This window comes from Orcinus orca, chromosome 6 (genome assembly GCF_937001465.1).
Source record: "Orcinus orca chromosome 6, mOrcOrc1.1, whole genome shotgun sequence".
In the NCBI taxonomy this organism is placed as follows: domain Eukaryota; kingdom Metazoa; phylum Chordata; class Mammalia; order Artiodactyla; family Delphinidae; genus Orcinus; species Orcinus orca.
The window spans coordinates 53,948,263-53,971,501 of NC_064564.1; the positions used below are offsets into that span (position 1 = coordinate 53,948,263).

The 23,239-nt window shown below is 39.6% G+C and overlaps 1 protein-coding gene across 2 annotated transcripts in view; it reads right to left on the minus strand.

Moving 5' to 3' along the window:
* The window catches only part of ADAMTSL1 (ADAMTS like 1), a 1,025,773-nt gene extending 1,014,493 nt beyond the window's left edge, over positions 1–11,280 (minus strand). Inside the window, exon 1 of one of the 2 annotated variants that reach the window (XM_049711047.1) lies at positions 10,966–11,280. In XM_049711047.1, coding sequence (XP_049567004.1) covers positions 10,966–11,052 — 87 coding nt within the window. In that variant the 5' untranslated portion in view covers positions 11,053–11,280. The remainder of the gene's footprint in view (positions 1–10,965) is intronic. The other variant, XM_049711046.1, reaches the window with a different exon arrangement.
* Positions 11,281–23,239: the final 11,959 nt, after the last annotated feature.

Sequence of the window (23,239 nt, forward strand, 5' to 3'; positions counted from 1 at the left end):
GTGTTCAGAGGCACGTCCTCTCCCTTTCAACAAGTGTCAAGTTCCTGGATGTTTTGGACAGTTCTCTAAATAAGTATCTGTTAATCTTCCAGGGGCATGATGACTGGAGGAAAAAATACACAGAAGCCAGTTTCCAGCAGGTTATGTGAGAGGGGGAAGGGCAGAGGGTTTTCCCTTCCCTTCTTCCCCCAGATCATTCCTCCGCTGCAGGCAGAGTGACTGGGAGCTGAAGCTATTCCCAAACATCTGAAAACCATTTATAAAAAACGGAGGTTACTACAAATAAAGACACTTTAAGCTGGTGGTTCATATCTTTAGTTCATGATGTAACTAGACACTAAAATAATAGTGTATGCTCTGGTGGAAAAAGTCACCGAACAGAGTTCTGAGACGTGTGGTCCACTCCCATCTCTCCCACTAACAAACTGGGACGTGTCGCTCGACTTCCTAAGACCTTACTTCTCTCCTCCTTAAATAAGACAGGTCAGACCAGTGTTTCCCGAAATGTGGTCTTTGGTTCAACTGTGTCTGAATCCTCTATGGGTATGTGGTGAGGGGAATGTACCAAAGGCACATTCCTAGGACGCATCCTTTCCCTACTGAATCAGAATCTCCAAGAGTGAGGCCCAGGAATTGGCATTTCAAAGTTTCTCAGCTTCTAATCCCAAACTCCTAATTCAATATCTTGTAATAACTTTTAATGGAAAAGAATCTGGAAAAGATTAGGAGTATATATATGTATATATGTACATATATATATGTATATATGTACATATATACATATATATATGCATGTGTGTGTATAACTGAAGCACTTTGCTGTACACCTGAAGCTAAAACTTGTAAATCAATTATACTTCAATTTTTTTAAAAAAGTTTCTCAGCTTCTAGTTGCACAGCTTTAGTCTTTGGTGACCTTTGGAACTATGCAGAAGACCAAACTACTTATACACAACAAAGTTTCTGAACCAAAAGACTGAAGAATCACTAAGGCCCCTTCCAGCTTTATAATTCTACAGACATGAGCACAACTGGAAAGAAATATGTAGCTCCTACACCACCCACTCCATCCCCTCCAAAAAAATGCTTAATTCTTTACATAGAGATCAGCCTGGTGCAAAATAAAATATTAAAGCTGATATAGTATTATGTACTAACCATTCAAAACAACCTCCCCATTCATTTTACCTCATCTCCCTTCTTCGCCACAAAAAAGCCTGAACCTCAATCACACCTTAGAGAATAAATTTTAATACCACATACGATATTTTAAAGCCAGATATTTACATCATGTTAACTCCATGTTCTCTCATAAAACCGTTTCCAAATACGAACATCAAAATTTGTAAAACAATAAAATATTTCTGTACTGCATCTCTGAGCAAATAGGTTAGACTCTATTTAAGCAAGGAATGGGAAATACACAGTTACTGAAAGACTGAAAGCTAAAATACGAAAACGAGGATGGACAGGGTACCTATTATTGTGTTTGGCAACTAGCAGGCAGTCAGTTAGCATGGATTCCCTTCCCTGAAAAAAAGGCCAACTCTCTAGTTGCAGAGACAGTCGGTAAATCCAGACCTAGAACCTAGGTCTTAGGACCTCAAATCTAGTGTCTTTTTTCTAATACGGACCAAAGTTTTGCTTACACCGGGAAACAAAACGTATGAATCTCTTAAAAAGTGTGCATAATAACCAGAATGAGCTTTAATGGGATTTGGAAATGGATCAAGACAGGAAAATAGAAATAATGAAAGAGAATAAATAGTGCTAACTTCCAGTTAAACATGGCAGGTTGAACACCAATTTTTTCCATTCTCTCCCAAACGTCTGCTAAAATAACAGTAAATAAATTAAAATGACAAGAGAACTGGAAAGGAGACAACAGCAGACAAAAGATGCCAATAAATTTTTGGAATATGGAAAGCTGGTGGAGGAATTGTAACTGATTTAACAGGATTGCGCCTGCAACAGGATATAATGATGGGAAGCAAGACAATTTGGCCTGTGAAAGCTCAGAAAGGCTTCAGACACAGAGGCACCTGGTGCTGCAAAAGATGGGAGTGAAGGCTTGGCTACAACTAGAACAGTGGTCGAAAAGTTATGGAAAGAAGACTCTGTTGAAAAGTAAAATTGAGACAATCTTTCAGAAAGTATAACTAAAAGAACAAGACAAAAGATTTTAAGAGCTATATTGGTAGATCCAGGAGACTTAATAACTGACTAAGAGGAGTTTCACAAAAAGCAAACACATACAATGCTGGCAAGGAAATTATCAAAGACATGAAAATAAATATTCCCCAAACTGAAGAATATAGATCTATTGAAGGTCCATGAAAAACCCAGCACTGTGAATTTAAATAATCCACATCGAGGCACAGCATCATGAAACTGTGGTTCAGAGGTTGGCAAATTATGGCTTGTGGTCCCAATCTGGACCACCGCCCATTTTTTTAAATAGTTTATTGGAACACAACCATGTTCATTCGTTTCTATATTGTCTAGCACTGCTTTCCTGCTATAGCAGCAGAACTTCGTGTCAGAGATAGTAGAGCCTACAAAGCCTAAAATATTTCCCAAGAGAAATGAAACCTACGTCCACACAAAAACTTGCACGTGAATGCTTACAGCAGCATTACTCATAATAGCCAAAAGGTGAAAACAGCCTACATGTCCATCCACAGACAAATGGATAAACTAAATGTTGTATATCAATACAATTAAATAGTATTCAGTCATAAAGGGAATGAAGTACTGATACATGCTGCAACTTGGCTGAACCTTGAAAACACGCTAAGTGAAAGAAGCCAGTCCCACAAATTCACATATTACACGACCCTGCTATATAACTTCATTCCCATGAAAATCCACAGTAGGGAAATCTATGGAGAAAGGAAGTAAAGTATGATTGTCTGGGGCTGGGGGGTAGTGAAGAGTAAGGGTAAGCTAAAGGGTACAAAGTTCCTTTTTGAGGTGACAAAAATTACTAAAATTGACTGTGGTGATGGTACATATATCTGTGACTACAGTAAAGACCACTGAATTATACACTTTAACTTGGTGAATTGTATGATGTGTGCATTATATTCCAATAAAGCTCTTTTAAAAGGGAAATACAGTAGAAAAAAATAGAATAAAATATACTGCTTGGCACAGTGTACCCATTACAATAGATTAATACTGACCATTGGGTCTCTAAAATGTGATAAAACATCATGAAAGAGTGATGAAAGGAGGATGAGAAAGAGAATTAGGAAATCATACCATAATGACAATCTAATAGAATACAATAAATCATATTAAAGGTATACTGTAATAACTATGGAAGTACTATCATACAGAAATCACAAAGGATTAAAAATGATTATCTAATATTAATATAGTCAAAGGCAAAGTTGATTTTAGAGCACAGACTATTACCAAGGATAGATAAGGTCATTTAATAATGACAAAGGAGTCAGTTAACCACAGACATAACAATTCTAAATGCTTACACACCCAATAACAGAGCTTCAAAATAAAGAAAAAACTGATAGAATTTCAAGGAGAAACAGACAATTCCACAATGGTAGATGGAGACTGTAATATACATCTCTCAATAACTGATACAGTAAGTATATCAGTAAAAACATAGACTATTTTAATACTCTCAACGAACTTGACCTAATTGATGTTTAAAGAGTATTCCACCCAACAACAGCTAGATTAATCAGGAAAATTTAAAAGACAGAGATTTGTAGTAAGTTTAATTTTTTTCAAATACTCATAGAACATTTGCCAAGATAGACCATATTCTGGGCCATAAAACAAATGTCAACTTAAAAAGATTCTAGTTATATAAAGTGTGTTCTCTGAACACACTGGAATTAAAAGTAAATAACCCAAAGATATCTGGAAAATCTCCAAATATTTAAAAACTAAACAACTCATTTCAAAATACCCATGGCTCAAAGAGGAAATCAAAGGGAAATAAAGTATTTTGAAATGAAAAAAAATGAAAACACATTTATGATATGCCACTAAAACAGCACTGAAGAAAAATTTTTTATCACTAAACACCTATGTCTGAAAACATAAAAGGGTCTCATATCAATGACCTCAGCATCCACCTTAAGAAACTAGAAAAATAAGAACTAATGAAACACAAAATAGAAGAAGGAAAATAATAAAGATGAGAGAAGAAATAATTGAAATAGAAAACAAAACAATAGAGAAAATCCATGAAATCAAAAGCTGGTTCTTTGAGAAGACCTATAAAATTAAGCAACTAAAGCAGCCCGATAAAGAAAAAGTAAATAACCAATATCTGGAATAAAAAAGGTGACATAACCACATGTTCTAATATTAAAAAGATAATAAGGGACCATCATGAACTACTTTATGCCAATAAACTCAACAACTAAATTGAAACAGACAAATTCATGAAAGACACAAACTACCAAAGCTAACTCAAGATGAAATAGATAACCTGAATAGCCCTACATCTATTCAAGAATTTAAATTTGTAGTTAAAATCCTTCCCACTAAGCCAACTTCGGGTCCAGATGGTTTCTTTGGTGAATTCTACCAGTTAAGCAAGAAATCATACTCCACTATTTCCAGGAAATTGAAAAGAAAGGAGTATTTCCAAACTTATTCTATAAAGCCAGCTTTACCCTGATACCGAAACCAGACAATGACACTGCAAGAAAATAAAACTACAGACCAATATTCTTCATGGACATAAGTGCAAAAATTCTAATCAAAATTTAGTAAATCAAATCCAACAATATAGAAAAATGATAATAAATTATCACCAAATCAAGTTTATCCCAGGAGTGCAAGATTGGTTTAACATTCAAAAATCAGTCAGTGTAATTCACTATATTAACAAACTAAAAAGGGAAAAACATATAATAATTAGATGGAGAAAAGCATTTGACAAAAATCCAACATACATTTCCGATAAAAACTCTCAATAAACAAAGAATAAAAAGAACTTCCTTAAGCTGATAAAGGGCATTTACAAAAACCCTACACCTAACATCATACTTAATGATGAAATATTGAATCATTGTTCCCTAAGATTGGGAACAAGCAAGGATATCTGTTCATTCCACTTCTTTTCAACTGTGTACTAGGGGTTCTAGTCAATGTTATTAAATAAGAAAAAGAAATAAAAGGCATCCAAATAGGGAGAGAACAACTGTCTTTATTTGTACATGACATGATCATATGTGTAGAAAATCTGATTGAATATACCAAAAAGCTACTACAACTACTAAGTGAGGTTGCAGAAAATAAGAACAATATACAAAAATCAATTGTGTTTTTATATACTAACAAGGAAAATCAGAAACAATTTTTTTAAAAACAGCGCCATTTAAAACAGCATTAAAACTATGAAATACTTAATATAAATCTGACAGAAATATGTAAAACCTGTACACTAAATATGACCAAATATTGCCTAGAGAAACTAAAGAAGACCTAAGTGGATAGGTATATATCATGTTCAGGGATCATGGAATTCCATATTGTTAACAGGCTACTTCTCTCAAAATAGATCTATAGATTAAAACAACCCTAGTCACATTCTCGCATACCTGTTTTTTAAAAAAAGGTTGGCAAACTCATTCTAAAATTTATATAAGGGCTTCCCTGGTGGCGCAGTGGTTGAGAATTCACCTGCCAATGCAGGGGACACGGGTTCGTGCTCCGGTCCGGGAGGATCCCACATGCCGCGGAGCGGCTGGGCCCGTGAGCCATGGCCACTGGGCCTGCGCGTACGGAGCCTGTGCTCCGCAACGGGAGGGGCCACAGCAGTGAGAGGCCCGCGTACCGACAAAAAAAAAAACAACAACAACAACAAAAAAGTAAAATTTATATAAAGTTGCCAAATCAACATCCTTGAAAATGAATGACAAAGCTGGAGGAATCACACTTCCTAAGTTCAAAATTTATTGTGAATCTACAATGATCAAGAATGTGTAGTACTGGCACAGCAACGGACATACAGTTCAGTGAAATAGACTAGAGAATCCAAAATTGACGCACACGTATGGACAACTGAATTTTGACAAAGGTGCAAAGGCAATTCAGTGGAGAAAGGATAGTCTTTTCAAAACGAAATCTTGCTTAAAACAATTGAAAATCCATGGGTGAAAAATGAACTTTGACCCATATCTTGCACCACATACAAAATTAACTCAAAATGGCACATAGACTAAATGTAAGGCATAACATTTCTAGGGGAAAAACCCGTGTGATCTTGAGTTAGGCAAATATTTCTTAAGAACAAGAGCGAAATCACCATTTACCAACAAATAGTAAATTCAACTTCATCAAAATTAAAAACTTCAGCCCATCAATATACAATGTAAAGAAAATGAAAAGACAAGCCACAGACTGGGAGAAAGTATTTGCAAATGATACATCTGATAAAGGACTTATAGCCAGAATACATAAATAATTCACACAATAGGAAAACAACCCAATGAGAAATGAGCAAAATATTTGAATAGATATTTTGCCAAAAAAAAAGATATATACATTCTAAATAAATCCAGGAAAAAAATGTTCTACATTATCGATCATTAGGGAACTGCACATCAGAACCCAGAACAAGTTCCTAGTATACCTATTTGCATGGCTAAAATAAAAGACTGACCTCAGCAGGTGTTGGCAAGGATGGAGAGGAACTGGAACTCTTGTATACTGCTAGTAAGAATGTAAAATGGTACAACCTTCTGAAAAACTGGCATTTCTTAAAAAGTTAAACATACATCTACCAATGATTCAGCCATCCCATTCCTGAAACAAATAAGACTACATGTCCATACAAAGACATATAAACAAATCGTTATAGCAACTTTCTTTGTAATAGCCAAAAACGAGAAACACGCTGTCCATCAATAGGTGAATGTTAATGGACAACAAAGTGTAATATATCCGTACAATGTAACACTACTTGGGAACAAAAAGAAATTACTGGGAACATGCTACAGCATGGATAATCTCAAAATAATTATGCTGAGGGGGAAAAAAAAGCCAGATCAAAGAAAAAAGTTGGGGGGGGGGTGGATGAACTGGGAGATTGGGATTGACATATATACACCAATATGTATAAAACAGATAACTAATAAGAACCTGCTGTTTAAAATAAAATAAAATTCAAAAAAGGGGGGGTACATACTCTATGATTCCATTTACATAAAATTTGAGAAAATGCCAACTACTCTACAGTGACAGAAAGTAGATCACTATTTGCACCGTGATTTAGGGTGTGAGGAAGGGTGGCAAGAAGGGATTACCAAGGGTAATGAGGAAACTTTGGGGTGATGGTGTCACAGGTATATACATATGTCAAAACTTATCAAACTATATAGTTTAAATACGTGCAATTTACTGTATGTCAAATATACCCCAAAATAATATAAAACAAACAAACAAGAAAAAGGTTGCCTTTGGGTCACGGGATCTGACAAAGGTTAGAAGAAAGACTAGGGCAAGAAGTTGCTATATTTCTTTATAAGCCCTTAGGAGTATTTTTTTAACCATGCAGAATTATTATCACAGTAAAAATAAAAAATAAGATAAAAGCAAGAACATACAAGAGAATAACAAAAGAGACAAGAAAACTCTTTCCTTCAAGGTCTTTAGTTGAAAATCAGGCGCCCACGAAGGCACAAATTCTTTCCAGCCATCCTGTTTTTTACCTCATTACCAAATTCCTAACAAGGGTAGGATTTAGAATACCATAGTAAATAAAAATATTCAGTCTTAGTATTTGAATAAGCTATCACTGGTATGCCACCATAAGAACATGAATTGCCACTAAGTGATATTTTTAAGCAGTAGTAATGGCTTTGTGCTGATCTAGCCACAATCCTCTCCAGGAACGTTGTTTATTTTTACAGTGTATTGCTACAGATGGGTTGTAGAAATCATTAAGTAGTTGGTAACCTCTAGTGGTTAAAACAGTTAATTATGTACTTCCTTACCTGGGAGCAATTTGGGCAATGGGATGAATTTGAGTTCAGCTGATGAAATGAAATTGATATCAGTAAAATAGTGTTTCATAAGAACCTAAAGAGTGAGCTACCTTCAAGTTGCACAGGGAAAGAAAAGAATCTCTCAAGTTAGGAGGGTAATTCAGCCAGGACAAAAGGGAAGGAAAAAAAAACCTTGAAAGCAGAAATTCAGTGAGAAGACAGGAGAAATGCTGAGATTTCCAAATAATTTTAATTTGTATTAAAATTGTTGTTTGGACTTTTGGAGAATATAGCTCAGGTGTAATTCAACTTGGGGAGCCAGAAGCTCTTAAACAAAGATCCTCTTTTAACTACGGATACAATATATACAAGAGGTCTGATAACTCTGGTAGTCATGCCTTCATATACAGAGTGCTCTAATGAAAAAACAGTTTAAAGAACGTATAAATTCCAAACAGTGTTCCAGTCCTTTGGCACTGGCTATTGGTTTTATTTCTTCTTGATTTGATATTAAGTATCCTCAAGTTTCTGGTCTGTTTAGTTCACAGGTATAACACCCAAGTGGTTTTTTAAAAAGTTGTTAAATTGTGTTGCAAGATCAGCTCCTTCTGACCAACACCTGACTAAGCTATCTCTAAAGTGTATTGCATTCAACCAGAATACAGAACCCATCTACCATTTCAAACTCTCTGATATCCTTTCCCCGACAAGTTTAGTCAGGCTTCTCACATGTGGAGAGCAGTCCTGCCAAGTGGAACAAGAAAAAGTCATTTGGAACTAAACAATAAACCACTTCCAACACACACACAAGGCTCAAATCTGCTTTCATCATCTTCACCCAGAAGAAAGCTGGTTGAGAAGAGAAGCAAGGAAGAACAGGTGTGTAACACTGAGAGAAGCAAGGAAGAACAGGTGTGTAACATTGGGAAAATCAGTTTGTCCTGAATGTCAATTGGGCACGAATGACTTGAAATAGGTCTAAACAAGCAGTGTTTAAAATATTAAAAAACAGGCAGTGTGTTAAAGTATATTAAAAAAAAAAAACCACACAAGTCTAAGAAACTACATTATGCATCTTTGCATCTTCTTTAGCATCTTTGCTGGATTCAAATATTACCTGATAGTTTACCAAAGTCTCAAGGATAAGGTAGAATTTCTACCCCTATGATTTTTTTAAAATAAGACACAAGGTGTTCTGTCTTGATTTGGGTTAGAAGCCAACCTGCCTGGTGTTGTTAGAGCTGGCAGTACCTTCAGGAACATGGGCCAACACCCTCACTTTACAGATGAGGAAATGGAAGGTTAAGGGCCTTGACCAAAATGACATAGCTAGCGACAGAGCCAGGAATGGAAGCTGCATGTTAAGACTCTCTCCCTAGCCTGTCTTTTAGGTCCTCTTTACTCTTCTCCCTTGAGTTTTCTTTTGGGCTCAGGATTCTATTAGAACAGGTCACTGTAAGGCAGGTCATTTTGACACAGTGGTTTTCAACCCAGCTGCACAATGTAATCACCTGGGAGCTTAATGAGTTCCAACGCCCCGGCCTCATCATCATACCCCCAAGGATGCTGATGCAATCCAGCTGAGGTGGGTGCCTAGCCCAGGGAACATCAAGAGCTCCTATAGGCAATCCTAACATGCAGCCACCTCTGAGAAGCCCTGCCGATGGAACAAGGTATGCTGGGAATAAAAGTGGCTCGTAATTAAAACAAGCTCTTGCAAGGGTTTTTCATGCTCCAATCTAAGCAGGTGTTCCCTGTTGAAAATATCTATCACTTCTTAGATTAGTCTCTGCCTGTCAGCTTCCAGTCGGCTCTGGGTCCTTCTTAGCCTTCATTCTTGGTCCTCCCTCAGCCTCTACAAGTGCACCACTACAATCAAAATGACCATTAAAATAGAGAACTGAAAATAAGTTTCAAAAACGTCAAGTAAAAGCGAGGGAAGGAAATCCCCCGATTTGGACAAGTCTCCATAAGCAAAACAGAGGAAAGGGAGGCTATCTGGCGATAATTCCGGCCAAGAGTATTTGGGCATTTTCCCAGAATTACCCAAGTAATCCTGTGAAAAGCAAATCTATGTAGGCTAAATTATGTACAAACCGCCTAAATCATGAGTTTTAATCAAAAGTTACCTGACTCTGGAAATCGTGAAAGCCAAAGACACCACATGCATCACGGGTTTGACTGACCCCCGCCTCCTCCCCTAAGCAGCTCCCTCCAGGGTCTTTCTGTAATAAACCACAGCCAAGCCGACTACACCCTTCCGGGACTCTCCTGCTCTGCCTCGGGGCCTGAGCCCACCGACTCAGGAGGACTCCCCAGTTCCTACACCCCATGTGGCTCGGGAGAAAACCCTAGGAGCATCCGGAGGGGGCGTGGTGAGGGCGAGTCCTCGTGCACCGGCCATACCACCTTTTCTCCATTGCAGAGCATCAGGGAGCCCACCTAGTCTGGCATCTGCGCACCTTACAACGCTCCGCCGCCCGACTCTCCCGGACGCGGTGGCCCTGAGGTGACGGTGTCAGAAGCTCACTGGGACCGGGGAAGGGCAGGAATGAGGAAAAGTGTTCCAGCGCCCAAGCCTTCCCGGAGACGCCCCTGCCTCCTCCGGGAAGGAGAGAAGGGGTTCCCCGAAGGGCTGTCCGGAAGAGGTGCGGGGTCGCGGGGTCCCTGGGAGAAGGCCGCGCCCCAGCTCAGGCGCCACCTCCTCGCCTGAGAGGCAGGACGAGGGAGTGGGCGGGAAGTCGGGACGCGGCCCCAGGAGGCTGGGCAGAGGCTCAGCGCAGGGTCTGGTCCCGCCAGGTCGGGGCTCGCCGCGAGGGGCCGCCTTAGTCCCAACCCCGCGCCACCTGTCCCAGCTCGGGTGGCAGCGTAACCCTAGGACAGTGCCTGGCCGGAGAGAGCGCGCCCCAAGCTACAGCACTCCCCGCTGTAGCACAGCCTAGAAGAAAGGTCCCAGGAGGGGGAGGGACGCAAGACGAGCAAGCTGCCCTACCTGTCCGGCGACACAGAGCAGGCACCAGGTGCCCCCGAGGATGCGGGCCAGGAGCCCCGAACTCCAGGGCGCAGCCAGCCCGGCCATGGCCCCGCAGCGGGGAGGAAGGGGAGTCCCGGACGAGACCCCACCCTGCAAGTGGTAGCCGCGTCCCGCGCAGGCTGCGGGGCTCTGCGGCGGCTGGCAGACTCCGGACGTGCGCCTGCGGGGCAAGGCTGCGCTGGGGCCGCCGCGCGTGCTCTGAGCCGCCCTGCGGCAGCGGAGCCGGCGGCTTTGAATGGGAGCGCGTGCGCTGGGGGTGGGGGCGTTATTTGTGAATGTGCTGCTTGTCTTGGCTCGGGATGGTTCGCGCTCCCCCCCCCCCCGCCGCTCCAGCACCCCCTCCGGCTCCTGCTCCTCCCCTCCTGTGTCAGCCCAGCGAAGGCGGGGAGCGCAGACACCCAGCCGCCCGGGCAGCGACCGCGGTGCGCGTTTCGAGAAACCCGAGCGGCGCTAGGCGCTAGCTTCTATTTATTTATTCTTTTTAAAGGGGGGGTCTTGGGTGGCATACCTTGCTGCTCACGTTTGGAATGCCACCCTGCCTGCCCTAGGAGAGTGCGGGATGAGAAGGGAAGGCTCTCCCCGGACGCTAGCGCTTTCCCCGGGACGAGTCCCCAGGGCCGTTCCCTGCGCGCTTTCCCTTGAGCTCGGCGCGCTGCAACCGCCCTGGGAACCACCCGAGACCCTCCGGGGAGTGGGGAAGAGTTTGTGCGTGTGCAGAGGGGCGAGTTTCTTAATCTCAAGACCCCACACAGTGGTTTGGTGTGTTTGTCCGTGGGGAACCAAACTCAGCGCGCAGAGAGATTCTCCCATGGAGTTTGTTTTGCAACCTGGGTCTGGGGATCCATGACAGCTAGGTAGGGACGCAGAGAACCAGGAGCCGGCATTACGCATAGGGAGCCCAAGAAATGGGTGAAGTGAGAATGACTTCGCTTGTTATCTTATTGTGTCAGTGGATTTATGGGGGCAAGCCAGGGCGTCCCCTTCTCCAGTGTGGGCAGCGCTCTTAATTAGACTTGAGGATCCAGACTTTCTTGTAACAGCAAACAAACGTCGTGCCGTTTTGAAGTTCTTTGCTATTGGGACCCAGGCTCTTCTCTTCCTGAAAACCTGACTCTCCAGGGCCAGTCTCCGAAAGCAAGTCCCCCACCCTTATTCCAACCATCTTCCAGGCCACTCCACCCCTCAAGAACCTTGGCAGTGAAGCTAGCAGAGGCGGGGAGCTGGCCCCACTTCAGTAAACTCCATCCGATAAGAGGATTCAGCCAAGTGCTGGTGAAATAACTTTTGTGAAGTTCCCACGTGCGCCCATTGGGATGAACCCAGCATAAAACGACGACGCGGCCATACTCCCTAGCAACTGTTCATTCAGTCCACATATTCCAAAAGCCAAGCGCTATGCTTAAACATTGTAGCTCATCAGTGATCTAGACAGATTCAGATCTCGCCCATTTTAATTGCGTAAACAGACCAGACACAAACTGCAGATAATGAGAGGCACAGCCCAGGCAGAAATGCCTATAGGAAATGATTGTCATATGTAACAGCGTGAGCGTTTGTGCCCAGAATAGGGGAATTTTGTTCTTGTATATGGTAAAGGAGCTGCTTCTCAGAATTCATCTACTTACTCATTATGTGTATATTTGAGTTCCCAAGGTGCAAAAAATCAGAAGTAGAAAAAAATATCTCCCTTTGAGTTTTGATTCCCAGAAAGTCAAAGCTGGAAGGCCAAAATCTGGAGAGATCTTTTCTAAAAGGGGTTGGGGGCCAGGTTTTCAACTTGAATTGGTAAACAGGGAAGGGTAAGATAGTAAAAAAAAAAAAAAAAAAACAACCACAAAAACAAAAATATAAGAACAAAGACCACAGAGGCTGGAAATAGGAAAGTGTTCCCATGGGGGACTGCAAATGGCTGGCCTTGCTAGGATGTTTGAGTCTCAAGGTTGAGCAGCAAAAGTCAAGGCTTTGCTTGGTAGGGTGGTGGTCCTAAAATGTAGGGGTAGGGGACCTAAGGTACCAGGCTGGAAAAAGAAGGGAACCCACACTGGTGTGCCAGGCGGCAGCTCTAGGCACCAGTAACTGAATTAAATTTTCAAACAGCCACCAAGATAGGTGCAGATTAACCCAACTTGCCATATGAGAGTCTGAAGCTCAATGGCTATACTACCGAGATTGGAAGCAGGCCCTGGAGGGAAATACAGCAACAGAACTTCAGCATTAGAAGGGAATTCTAGCCCAAGTACATACCCCAATCCCCAAAGAGCTTGGCCATCTAGCTCAATAGCCACATTTTTATTTTGAAATGGGTGAAGAAACTAAAGAAGTTACACGTGGCATGTTCTCTATTTGTTAGCTTACTTGTTTATTGCCCTTCTCCACTGTTAGAGACAATGAGGCTTTGGACAAGTCACTTAAGAGGAGATAAATTATTCCTACCTCAGTGTGGTGAGGGAGGAGTGAGTTTCTAATCCTTGAACAAGGAGGTAACAGAAGGAACAGGGATTTAAAGTTAAATAATGGGTCAGTAAAGTATAGGGTAAAAAGGCAGTAGAAAGTCCAAAAGGAGGGAGACCAGCTAAGAAGATGCTGCCATAAACCAGCCATGAGGTGATGAAGGCTTCTGTTACTGGAGATGCACTCCAGGTCCTGGAGAACAAAGTGTTCAGAAAGCCAGACAGGAGAAGGAAAGCATTACTTGTTCTATATAAATATGAGAAGATGGCACCCCCCGAGAGCATCTCCATACCAGAGGTCCAAGTCCAGATCCTTGACACCAGATTCAAATGTTAACAGATAGTCTGATTTTGTTGATTGTTCACTGTCTGCTTAAAAATCCATAGGTTCTTAAATTACCTTCCAATCAATATACATCACTGATAGTTTAAGAAATAACTGAATGACATGGAAGAAAGTATTCTCACTATCCACTGAAGATCAAGTTTCCTTGATACTGCATAAAATATAGGGAGGATGCTTTAAAACAGATGTTTTTCCTTAACAACTTAATGACCTCACCGTAACACAAGGACTAAAAATGTCACATTCTTCAGGTACTAGAATACACATGGAGTATGAGAAGACCCCAGCCACCACCAATAGCTCTTTATCTCACCCCAGTCCCACTCTTTCCAAAGCCTCTGCTCTGGACCACAAGCCCTTTTATCGGAGGCTTGCATCAGATGTGTTTTGGCATCACAAGTCAGACCTCTTAAAGAATTGTTCCACTGGAACATTAGAATACTTGATTCTGAGGCTGACTCTGAGTCTACCTGTTGATCTCAGGGCACTTCTACTCCACTGACTCCTCACTCTGTCCCAATCCTTTCTTCAGCCTTCGCTTTTCTTCTGTCCCGTTTTATCCAGCATACTTTTTTCCACCGGGCCCATCATTTCAATAACACTCTTTCAGTACCCTACACACCCTTGCTTCTTGGTCTTTTCTTCACACCTCAACTCAAAACAAACTCAGTTATCTGCTTTCTCAGTGCCGGCCTTCCAGGAGCCAAACACTGCAGGGGAAAGCCACAGAATAGAACAGACAAGTGTTACTATAGCACCATCTTCACCCACCTCAAATGGGCTCTCAACACTGCCCATCAATCCTCCTGGTCCATTCACTCTCGTTCCATTTCAGCCCCTACAATGACTATTTCAAACTTTCTCCAAACCTCCAGCTCCTCCTTCACCTCCTCCCTTTCCACAGACAATGCATAGCCCCAACTTTACAGAGAAAACCAAATCAGTAGAATGGGAGGACATCTACTTTTACCTTTTTCCACCAAATCTACATATATTCACAACCATCCTCTTCTGTTTTCTCTCTTAGGGCAGTCCCTCCAGAGGGCCCTGGGTCTAATCTCCCCTTACCTTCAACGAGGAAGGAAACTTACTACACATTTCCCCTTCTTTCTACTGTATATTCAGCAACCCCCTGTAAACTCTATCCTACCTTTAAATATTCAAACATGGTCCAGCCTCTACCATGTATAAGTAAACAAAGAAACTAATAACTCTCCTTCAACTACCTCCACGTCTTTCCTTCATAACCATACTTCTTGAAGGTTTTATTCACACTCTTTATTGCTTTCCTCCCTATTTAATCCTCAATCCATTCAAGTCAGAATTCAGCCACCATTACCCTAGAGAAATAGAACCTGCGTTAGTCACCAGTTACCTCCATACTGTCATATCCAATGAACACTGCTTGGTCCTCTATCGTACTTGTCCTTGTAAAACCAAAGGGCATGGTTGATCATTCCTTCCTTCTTGGCTGTTCCTCAGACACTGACATGCTACTCCTAGGAACACATATTTTGTTTGTGCTCTCCCCTTCCCTCCCAATCCCCTTCTCTAGTGTAACTCATTAAGAGCCCCTCCCCTATCGGGGTTAGATTCCTTCCTTATCTATATGCATTCATGTATCTGCATTATTTTTCCTCAGAGAATTTATTCTAATTTGTAATTATACTTTTACTAATGTGATCAAATGGCCAAAATGTGTCTTCCCCTCTCCCACCAGGTGGTAAATTCTACAGAAGCAGTTCATCACTGTGATTCCAATGCAATGTGACTCCAGTCCAAATGCCTAGCACATCATGTCTGACAAAACTTGAAATTTGTTGACTTAATAAATAATTAATAAATTAATAAGCCCTTTCAGTGAGCTGACCAGGAAACTTAGCCATCAAGTAAGACACAAACCGAGAGTCCTTGAGGACAGCCATTATATCTGTTCACCTTTATCCCAGTACCAATGTAAGTCCTAAGAACATAGTAGGTACTCAAAAAAAAAAAGACTGGCTGAGTGACTAAGTGAATGGACAGAATCCACTAATGAAATGGACTGCCTCATCATGTAAATTCATAGGCAAACTCCAAATAAAAATCTACAGGCCATATAATTCTTGAAGAGAGAATAAAACATTCAAACAACACTCCCTGCTTTTAAAAAATAAAATGAAGTTTGGTACAGAGCCAATTATGTTCCTCATCATCACCTTGAAGTTTCCCCGATAAGAAGGAAACAAAAAAATAAATAATGTAAATAATATATACAGAATGTCCACCACAATACAAATTATACATTCCTATAATAAATAGTATATAATACTTTTATACTTTTCAAAGTATATATTAAAAAGTAATTCACTAAATACATAGAAGCAGGAGGAAGCAGGAGGCACACATTTCGTTACCCAGAGTTAAGATTTATCTAAATTATTTCTAGTTAGTATATCATGTACATTATAAAATGTTCAGCAAGAAAGGAATTTTCTGATAACTGGCTCAAATCCTGCTTCATTCCCCTCTTGGTCTTTAACTAGCTGGAAATGCCCTTCTTGTCAGGCTTTATTTGCCTCAGTAGACAAGCAAAACACAGAGCAAAGCTGTTCAGTCAAGCAAAATGTTCATTTTTGACAAGTTGAATGTCACACACTTGGTTCAAGGAAAATATACATACCTGAATTATACAGTTAAAAGTCTCCTCACTTGAGTGAAGCTGTTTCAACAATATTCCAGTCCATAGAGACATGTGGCTTCAACTATTACAAACTGTTAAATTATGTGCATAATAAAAAAATGATAGGAAACATAAAGTAGTATGTTTATATCTACCAGAAATGACTCAAAACCATATTTCAAGAAAGTAAACACTGCAAACCAGCGGTTTTACTTACTCTCTGCCCCAATTCATCCCGGTTCTAATTTTGTCTTTTATCTGACTATACAGATTTTTCTTTAATTTTAGCTACTGTATTTCTGGACTTTTAAGTTATAGGCATAAAGATTAGCTGGAACTAGATAAATATAGGAATTAACAATCAAATCAAAATATTTAAGATTACCTCTGCTTCCTTCTAAGGTGAAAACACAGTGTCTCATGAGGGTTGTGACTTAACAGCGGACTTATCTTTCCATCCTGTAACACTGAGTTACTGAGGAGTGTCTGAGGTCCCAGTGATTTCCTGGCGTCCATTTAACTGCATTCACGATAGTGTGTTGGTAATGCTCATATTTAATCTCTTGATGTTGGCTTGCAGGAGTCTCAAATATAAAATGTGACAGCATTTGTTTTTCTTACCACATAAAAAAATGACATCACAAACTGTTAAGAGGTTAAACCATACATTACGGCTTCATTTCAGAGTCACCGTTCGCGTCATATGACTGCCCAACAGAGACCGAATCTAACACACTTAACATTCCTGAGTCTAATAACATATATAAGCTCCTCTGGGTGAGACCCATTGGGTGTGGTTTTATCACACAGAAAATCTTATATAATAATAGCCTTTTCAAAAAATTGTCATTCTTTCTCCACGTGTTGAAGGATTTGTCCAAATAATACAGCAAAGGACAACAGAGATTATAAAGAAATCAAGAAATTACATTTAGAAACAGACATTTTCATTCCATTCATCTTCTCTGGAGACCTCAGAAACTGTTTACCTGAACTTGGCAACAATTTTTCCATAAGTCATCTAGTCTGTCAACAATAATATTCAGTTTCTATTTTGTACTAGCCATTATGAAAATATGTAAAAGAGTAAAATACGAGATCCTTGTTCTGTCAAAATGCACAATTAAGTTTTGCAAAATACATTTATGAAAGAATTTTCCATCCCCAAATATCTGATCTCCACTGTTTCTTAAGCCTTTTGAAAGCATTGTATCCTGCATTTTTGTATCCTCAACCCCTATCACACAGTAGGCACGCAGTAAATGTCTGATGAACTGCACTGAGCATTTATTCTAATGGAAACCCCATCAGTGGGAACGGTGAGGACAAACACCGATTCTGTGTTTATAACTAGCTTCCCAAAGTCCCTGTCAGAATACGTCAGTGAGAAGAATCCTTATTTCTCTGAAGTGCTGATACAACAGGCTTTGAGATACAACTTCCAGCATTACACAGAAAGTACCAGTGGTTTAGTAGGTAGTTCTCAGTCAACTAACACAACACTTTATTATTGGGGTTTGTTCTCATATAGAAGAATGCCATTTTTAAAATCCAAGCAGTTTGTGTGTTTTGGTATGTTTTGCTTCATCGCAACATTGTCCAGCCCAGTATCCATCCACATTCTCTCTGTTCCCACACACACTGGGCATACTAGAAAGCTGGTGGATGAAATACAGTACTTATTCCAAACTCAGCCTCTGAAGTTCCTTGATGGTGTCACAAGACCTCCAAAAAAGGACCCTGGAGCTGGGTGTCCATGTCTTACAAAAGCACCTTGGCAAACACAACAAAAGCAAAGTAATATCATCGATGTACTAAGCAACATTCTACTTTTCCGTTGTTGCCTGTGACTGGATATCAAGAGTTTCTGCTTATTATAATCACCTTTTCTTTCTTATTTGAAATCAGTGTCTAAACTAAAGGAAAATGGACCCCTTTCTTTTGAACTCAGTTATCCTCAGTTTAACTAGAGGCATCTATAGAAGGCAGTGTTAAGCTATACCTCCGTTTGGTTCATTCTGAAAGAAGTACCAGTGTATATGTGGACACAATCCCCTTGAGTTTTGCTAGAAAAATCAGAAAAATCAACACCTAGTCTCTGGATAGGTCTGGAAAAAAAAATCGTTTGCTTCTTACTAACAACTTAATAAAATAATTTCTCTTAGAATCAGAATACAGTAAAACAAATGTCGATATGAAGCATAATTTGAAAGCAACCATTCCTTTTGACCCTCAATTACCGACAGACACATTTTTACCTGTTCTAACTGCTCCATGAAGTCTTATCTGTCGTCCTTCCTATTTCTAAGATGCAACTAACAAGGACCTCACTATCCACTGGGAAGAATGTGATCATAAAATTTGGTGCATGACTTACAGTTTTTTTCTGAACTGGATACACTGGCAGAAAAAAAAAAAAGCTGGCAGGAAAATGAAATTTCACCAAATCAACGAGATTTTTGGCAACAATAAAATGAACATGTTTTAGAAGATACTGATCTTTGCTTATAAGATTAAATGAGTTAAAGGTTGTGAAAGCACTCTGTAAATTGTGAAGCACTATTAAAAACACTTTAAATCATCATTTAGTGGTACACTGCTATGTTCTAGAAGAATTTAAGCCAGCTTGTAAAGAAACATGTTTAAAAAATATGTCAAGATATCTAATTAAAGGTAGGTGAGAACACTCACATTCTCAGGGGATAAGGGTCAGGGTGGGATTACTGGAATATTTCAGGTTCTACTCTGCTTTTCAATATTGTTTGAGTATTGTTACTTGGAGCATGAATTAACTTCATAATTAAATAAAATAATAAAGATATTTCCACTTGGAAAAAAATTAGATGAGAAAGCAAAACAAGGATATGGCCTTAAAATGGAACCAAGGATGAAGTTAATATAAAGGCACATTCCATAAAGAACTACAGCCACAGATTTGGCTCTCAACTTTCAAGCAGTCATGAAACCTGATAAATTACAGTGCCCTTCTGGGGAAAACAAAAAAAGGAAATCAGACTAGTTGCGTAGACAAAGTACTACAGGCCTTGACAAAATTCAGAAAAGTTACAAAGTTCTTTTTTATCCTGCCTCATCTAATTTTATCATATATGCCCTCGGGTGTTTTAGCACATGGTTATTAGCAAAACATGACACAGTAACATAATTGATAGAGGAAACTATCATTGGGATTCATAGTGTCTACTTCTTGTAGCAAAATTTCTTGACCATGTATTTTCCTCTTTAAATTGTACATTTAAACTTTTCAAAGATAAGACAAGACATAAAGAAGCAACACAGGAGGAAATTTAGAATTGAAGTTTGGAGAAGGTAAGTTAAATAAGAAATGCAAATTGTTATCTTGATCAGGGGGCAGGTAATGAAAGGAAGGTAAAGGCCTGTTCCCAGGCTTCACCTGGGGTTTCCACAGAGTTCAGCATCAAAGGTGTACATGGGGATCCTACAGCTGGCCTGAATCAGGATCAAGGGATGGGTGATAGTAATTGCTCTAACAGATAAAGCCTCAAATCTCAATGGTACAACACTACAGCTGTTTAAGATGAATAGGTTAAATTTGGCTAATAGAATGGTGGCTGGAATATGTGAAAAATCCCTTCAGAAGGTCAAGGGAGCTTTCAAATATATATATATAGTTATAAAGAGTAAGGAATACTGAGCCCATTTGGAGTTAAAAGTCTTTAGTGGTCCTAAATTGACAACAGCCTAGGAGAGATTCTCCAGGAAACCTTATTTGACCTTCCTTCCCCCAAGAGTAGGTGAGGCATCTCGCCAGGTGCTTCCACTCAACGCACAATCCTGCTCCTCTGCTGCCCCTGTCACGTGCACATCACACACAGTATTGTAATTGGCTGTTTACTTCTTTGCCCCCTAACGAGGCTGTTAGCCCCCAAGAGAGCAAGAACTTCTCGTATCTTCTCGTCTCACAACCTCAGCCAGGGCTCAGAAGAGTGCCTGGCACTCAGTAGGTGCTAATTCGTATTCACTGAAGGAAGGGATGGATGGATGGAGAGAAGGAGAAATGGAGAGAGGAGAAGCACATGAACTCAGAAAGTTTCTAAACCTTAGAAGATAAAGACCAGGTGTAAATCCTTTAGTCGTATAAGAAAGTAAATTAATTAGAAAGTAAATCACAGAAATGTGATGAACCTAAATTTTTTTAAGTGCCTTTATGGCTGGGGGGAGGGGGTGGAAGGACAGACTAGATTTCATTTTTGCTTTTAAGCTTTTCTATTATGTGCCATTAGGTGAAAATAACTTCAAAATCTAGGGAAGGAACACATTAGAATTAAATTGCCAAGCTTAATTTATTCAACTATAATACGTAAAAACTTTACTTTGGGAGTAAGTGCTATTTGTACCTGATTCCATCCTTTCAAAAGTGTAAAAAAAGAAATTTGTGGGCAAATATACAGAGCAAACAGCACCTTCTGAAATTCTTGTGACTTGGATACTACTCCTTAGAGTACCTGAAAGTATTCATCAAGCTACATGTGCAAATTATGGTGTTGGCTGTGCAAACAAGGACACTTTACTTTAGTCATTGACGGACCCATATTTGGAATCTTTTCAAAGTCCCTAACAGTCTTATCAGAGATTATAAAGCTCCTTACTAACAAGTCATCTTAAGTGAATTCTAGATTTATTTGACAAAATGAGGCTTATAGGGATACTTACAAAAGGGTAAAAGTTGTGAATTATTTCAGGAATTTGTTCATTTATGTAACATTTGCACTTTCCTAAATATGTCCACCTATATTTTAACAGGAGTCCATTTTCTTCTTGAACTCAGTCCTTAAGACCTAAAGCAAAATTAATACACACACTGAGCAAAACCTCCAAAGAAATTCCTATTAATTATAACCCATACCATATTAATATCATATATATTCGAAACTCCAGCCCTTATTGACCTTGATAAGGGCAATGTTTATATTATTTTAATAATACATTTAGGGTGCAGTTTTATTTAGCATGGACTAGTACACAAGTTTCGCGAAAGCGTAAATACATGATCCTGAAGTACTCTGGCCAGTTTGGCAACTGTATGTTTACATTTCTGTACGTGATTTTACATAATCCACTGTATCCCTTGAATTTCATTAGACATAATATATTTCTTGCTGTTATCTTTCTAATTTTGTAACAAATAAGCTCACAATTACTTTGTGTTCTTTTTCCATTGATGAAATCCTAAATTAAGTCACATTTCGATAAACTGATTTTTCCCCTCTGTGATTTTGTGTGCCCTTGAAACTTTAACACCCAAAGAACTCTAACTTGATCTTGATAGTGAACTTGGATTGACTATCCAGTTGGTGAACGGATGATTGATGACATTTGCTTCTCTTCTTTGTTCAAGTGAAGAATTCTGTCAGGGTGTGGAGATTTGGAAACATGTTGGAAGCAATGGCTAAAATGAGAGTTCTGAATTATTAGAAGATTTATGTTACCCAGTGTCATCATAATCAAGAATAATTGAACGTTCACAGTCATAAATGTCCATCGACAGACGAATGGGTAAAGAAGATGTGGTGTATTTATACAATGGAATACTACTCAGCCATTAAAAAAAGAATGAAATAATGCCATTTGCAGCAACATGGATGGACCTAGAGATCATCATACTAAGTGAAGTCAGACAGAGAAAGACAAGTATCAAATGATGTCACTTACATGTGGAATCTAAAAAAATGATACAAATGAATTTATTTACAAAACAGAAATAGATTTACAGACAATAGAATACAAACTTATGGCTACCAAAGGGGAAAGAGGGGGGAGGGATAAATTAGGAGTTTGGGATTAACATATATACACACTACTATATATAAAATAGATAACCAACAAGGACCTACTGTATAGCACAGGGAACTATACTCAGTATTTTGCAATAAACTATAAGGGAAAATTATCTGAAAAAGAATATATATGTTAATGTATATATATATATATATACACACACACACACACACACACACACACACACACACACACACACACACATAGTTCACAGTGGAAATTTGCAGATAAATTTCAGGTGTGAATAAAGTCTTAGTGCTTCTCAAGGTGTGGTCTGTGTACCTTCTGCATCCGAATCACCTGAGGTGCTTGTTAAAAGTGCATATTCCCAGGTCCTACCTAACAACTACAAGTCCCAATCTTTGTGTTTTTTACCAATGTCTAAGAATCTCCCTTCTCTATTTTAATATTTGTGAAACAAAGGGGATTCATGATTTGGATAAAAATGGATTATCTGATAAACATAGATCACAGATTTTTCGATATCCCCCCAAATATTTCAATCTAATATGAGTTCTCCCAAATGAGACCAGCAGGGTTCACTGTTTGGGATTTCACTGAATGATGGGAAGGTTGAGCTCTTCCCTGATGTCATTTGCATTCCCCTAGGCTATCAGAAAGGAATCTGAAATGGGCTTTCCAGGAAGAGGGTGTGGAATCTGAAATCTTGTTTCTTTCCAAGGTTAGGGTGGCTGCCCAAAGGAAATCCTTTACTTTCTGGGATTACATTCCAGTATCTAAATGTTTGGAAAACATCAGAGTTGACTAGCAAGATGGAGAGTTAGAGAGAAAATGAAGAGGATCTGAACCATGAAGGATTCAGCTAGTTGATTTGGGCGCAGTGCCTGGCTTGAAAGGCAAATGTTTTATTACTTGGCAAGATTCCCATTACATGTCATTCCTTATAGCTTGTATTTCCTAGTCCTTTCATACATCGATTTTGTTAGGCCTCGCATT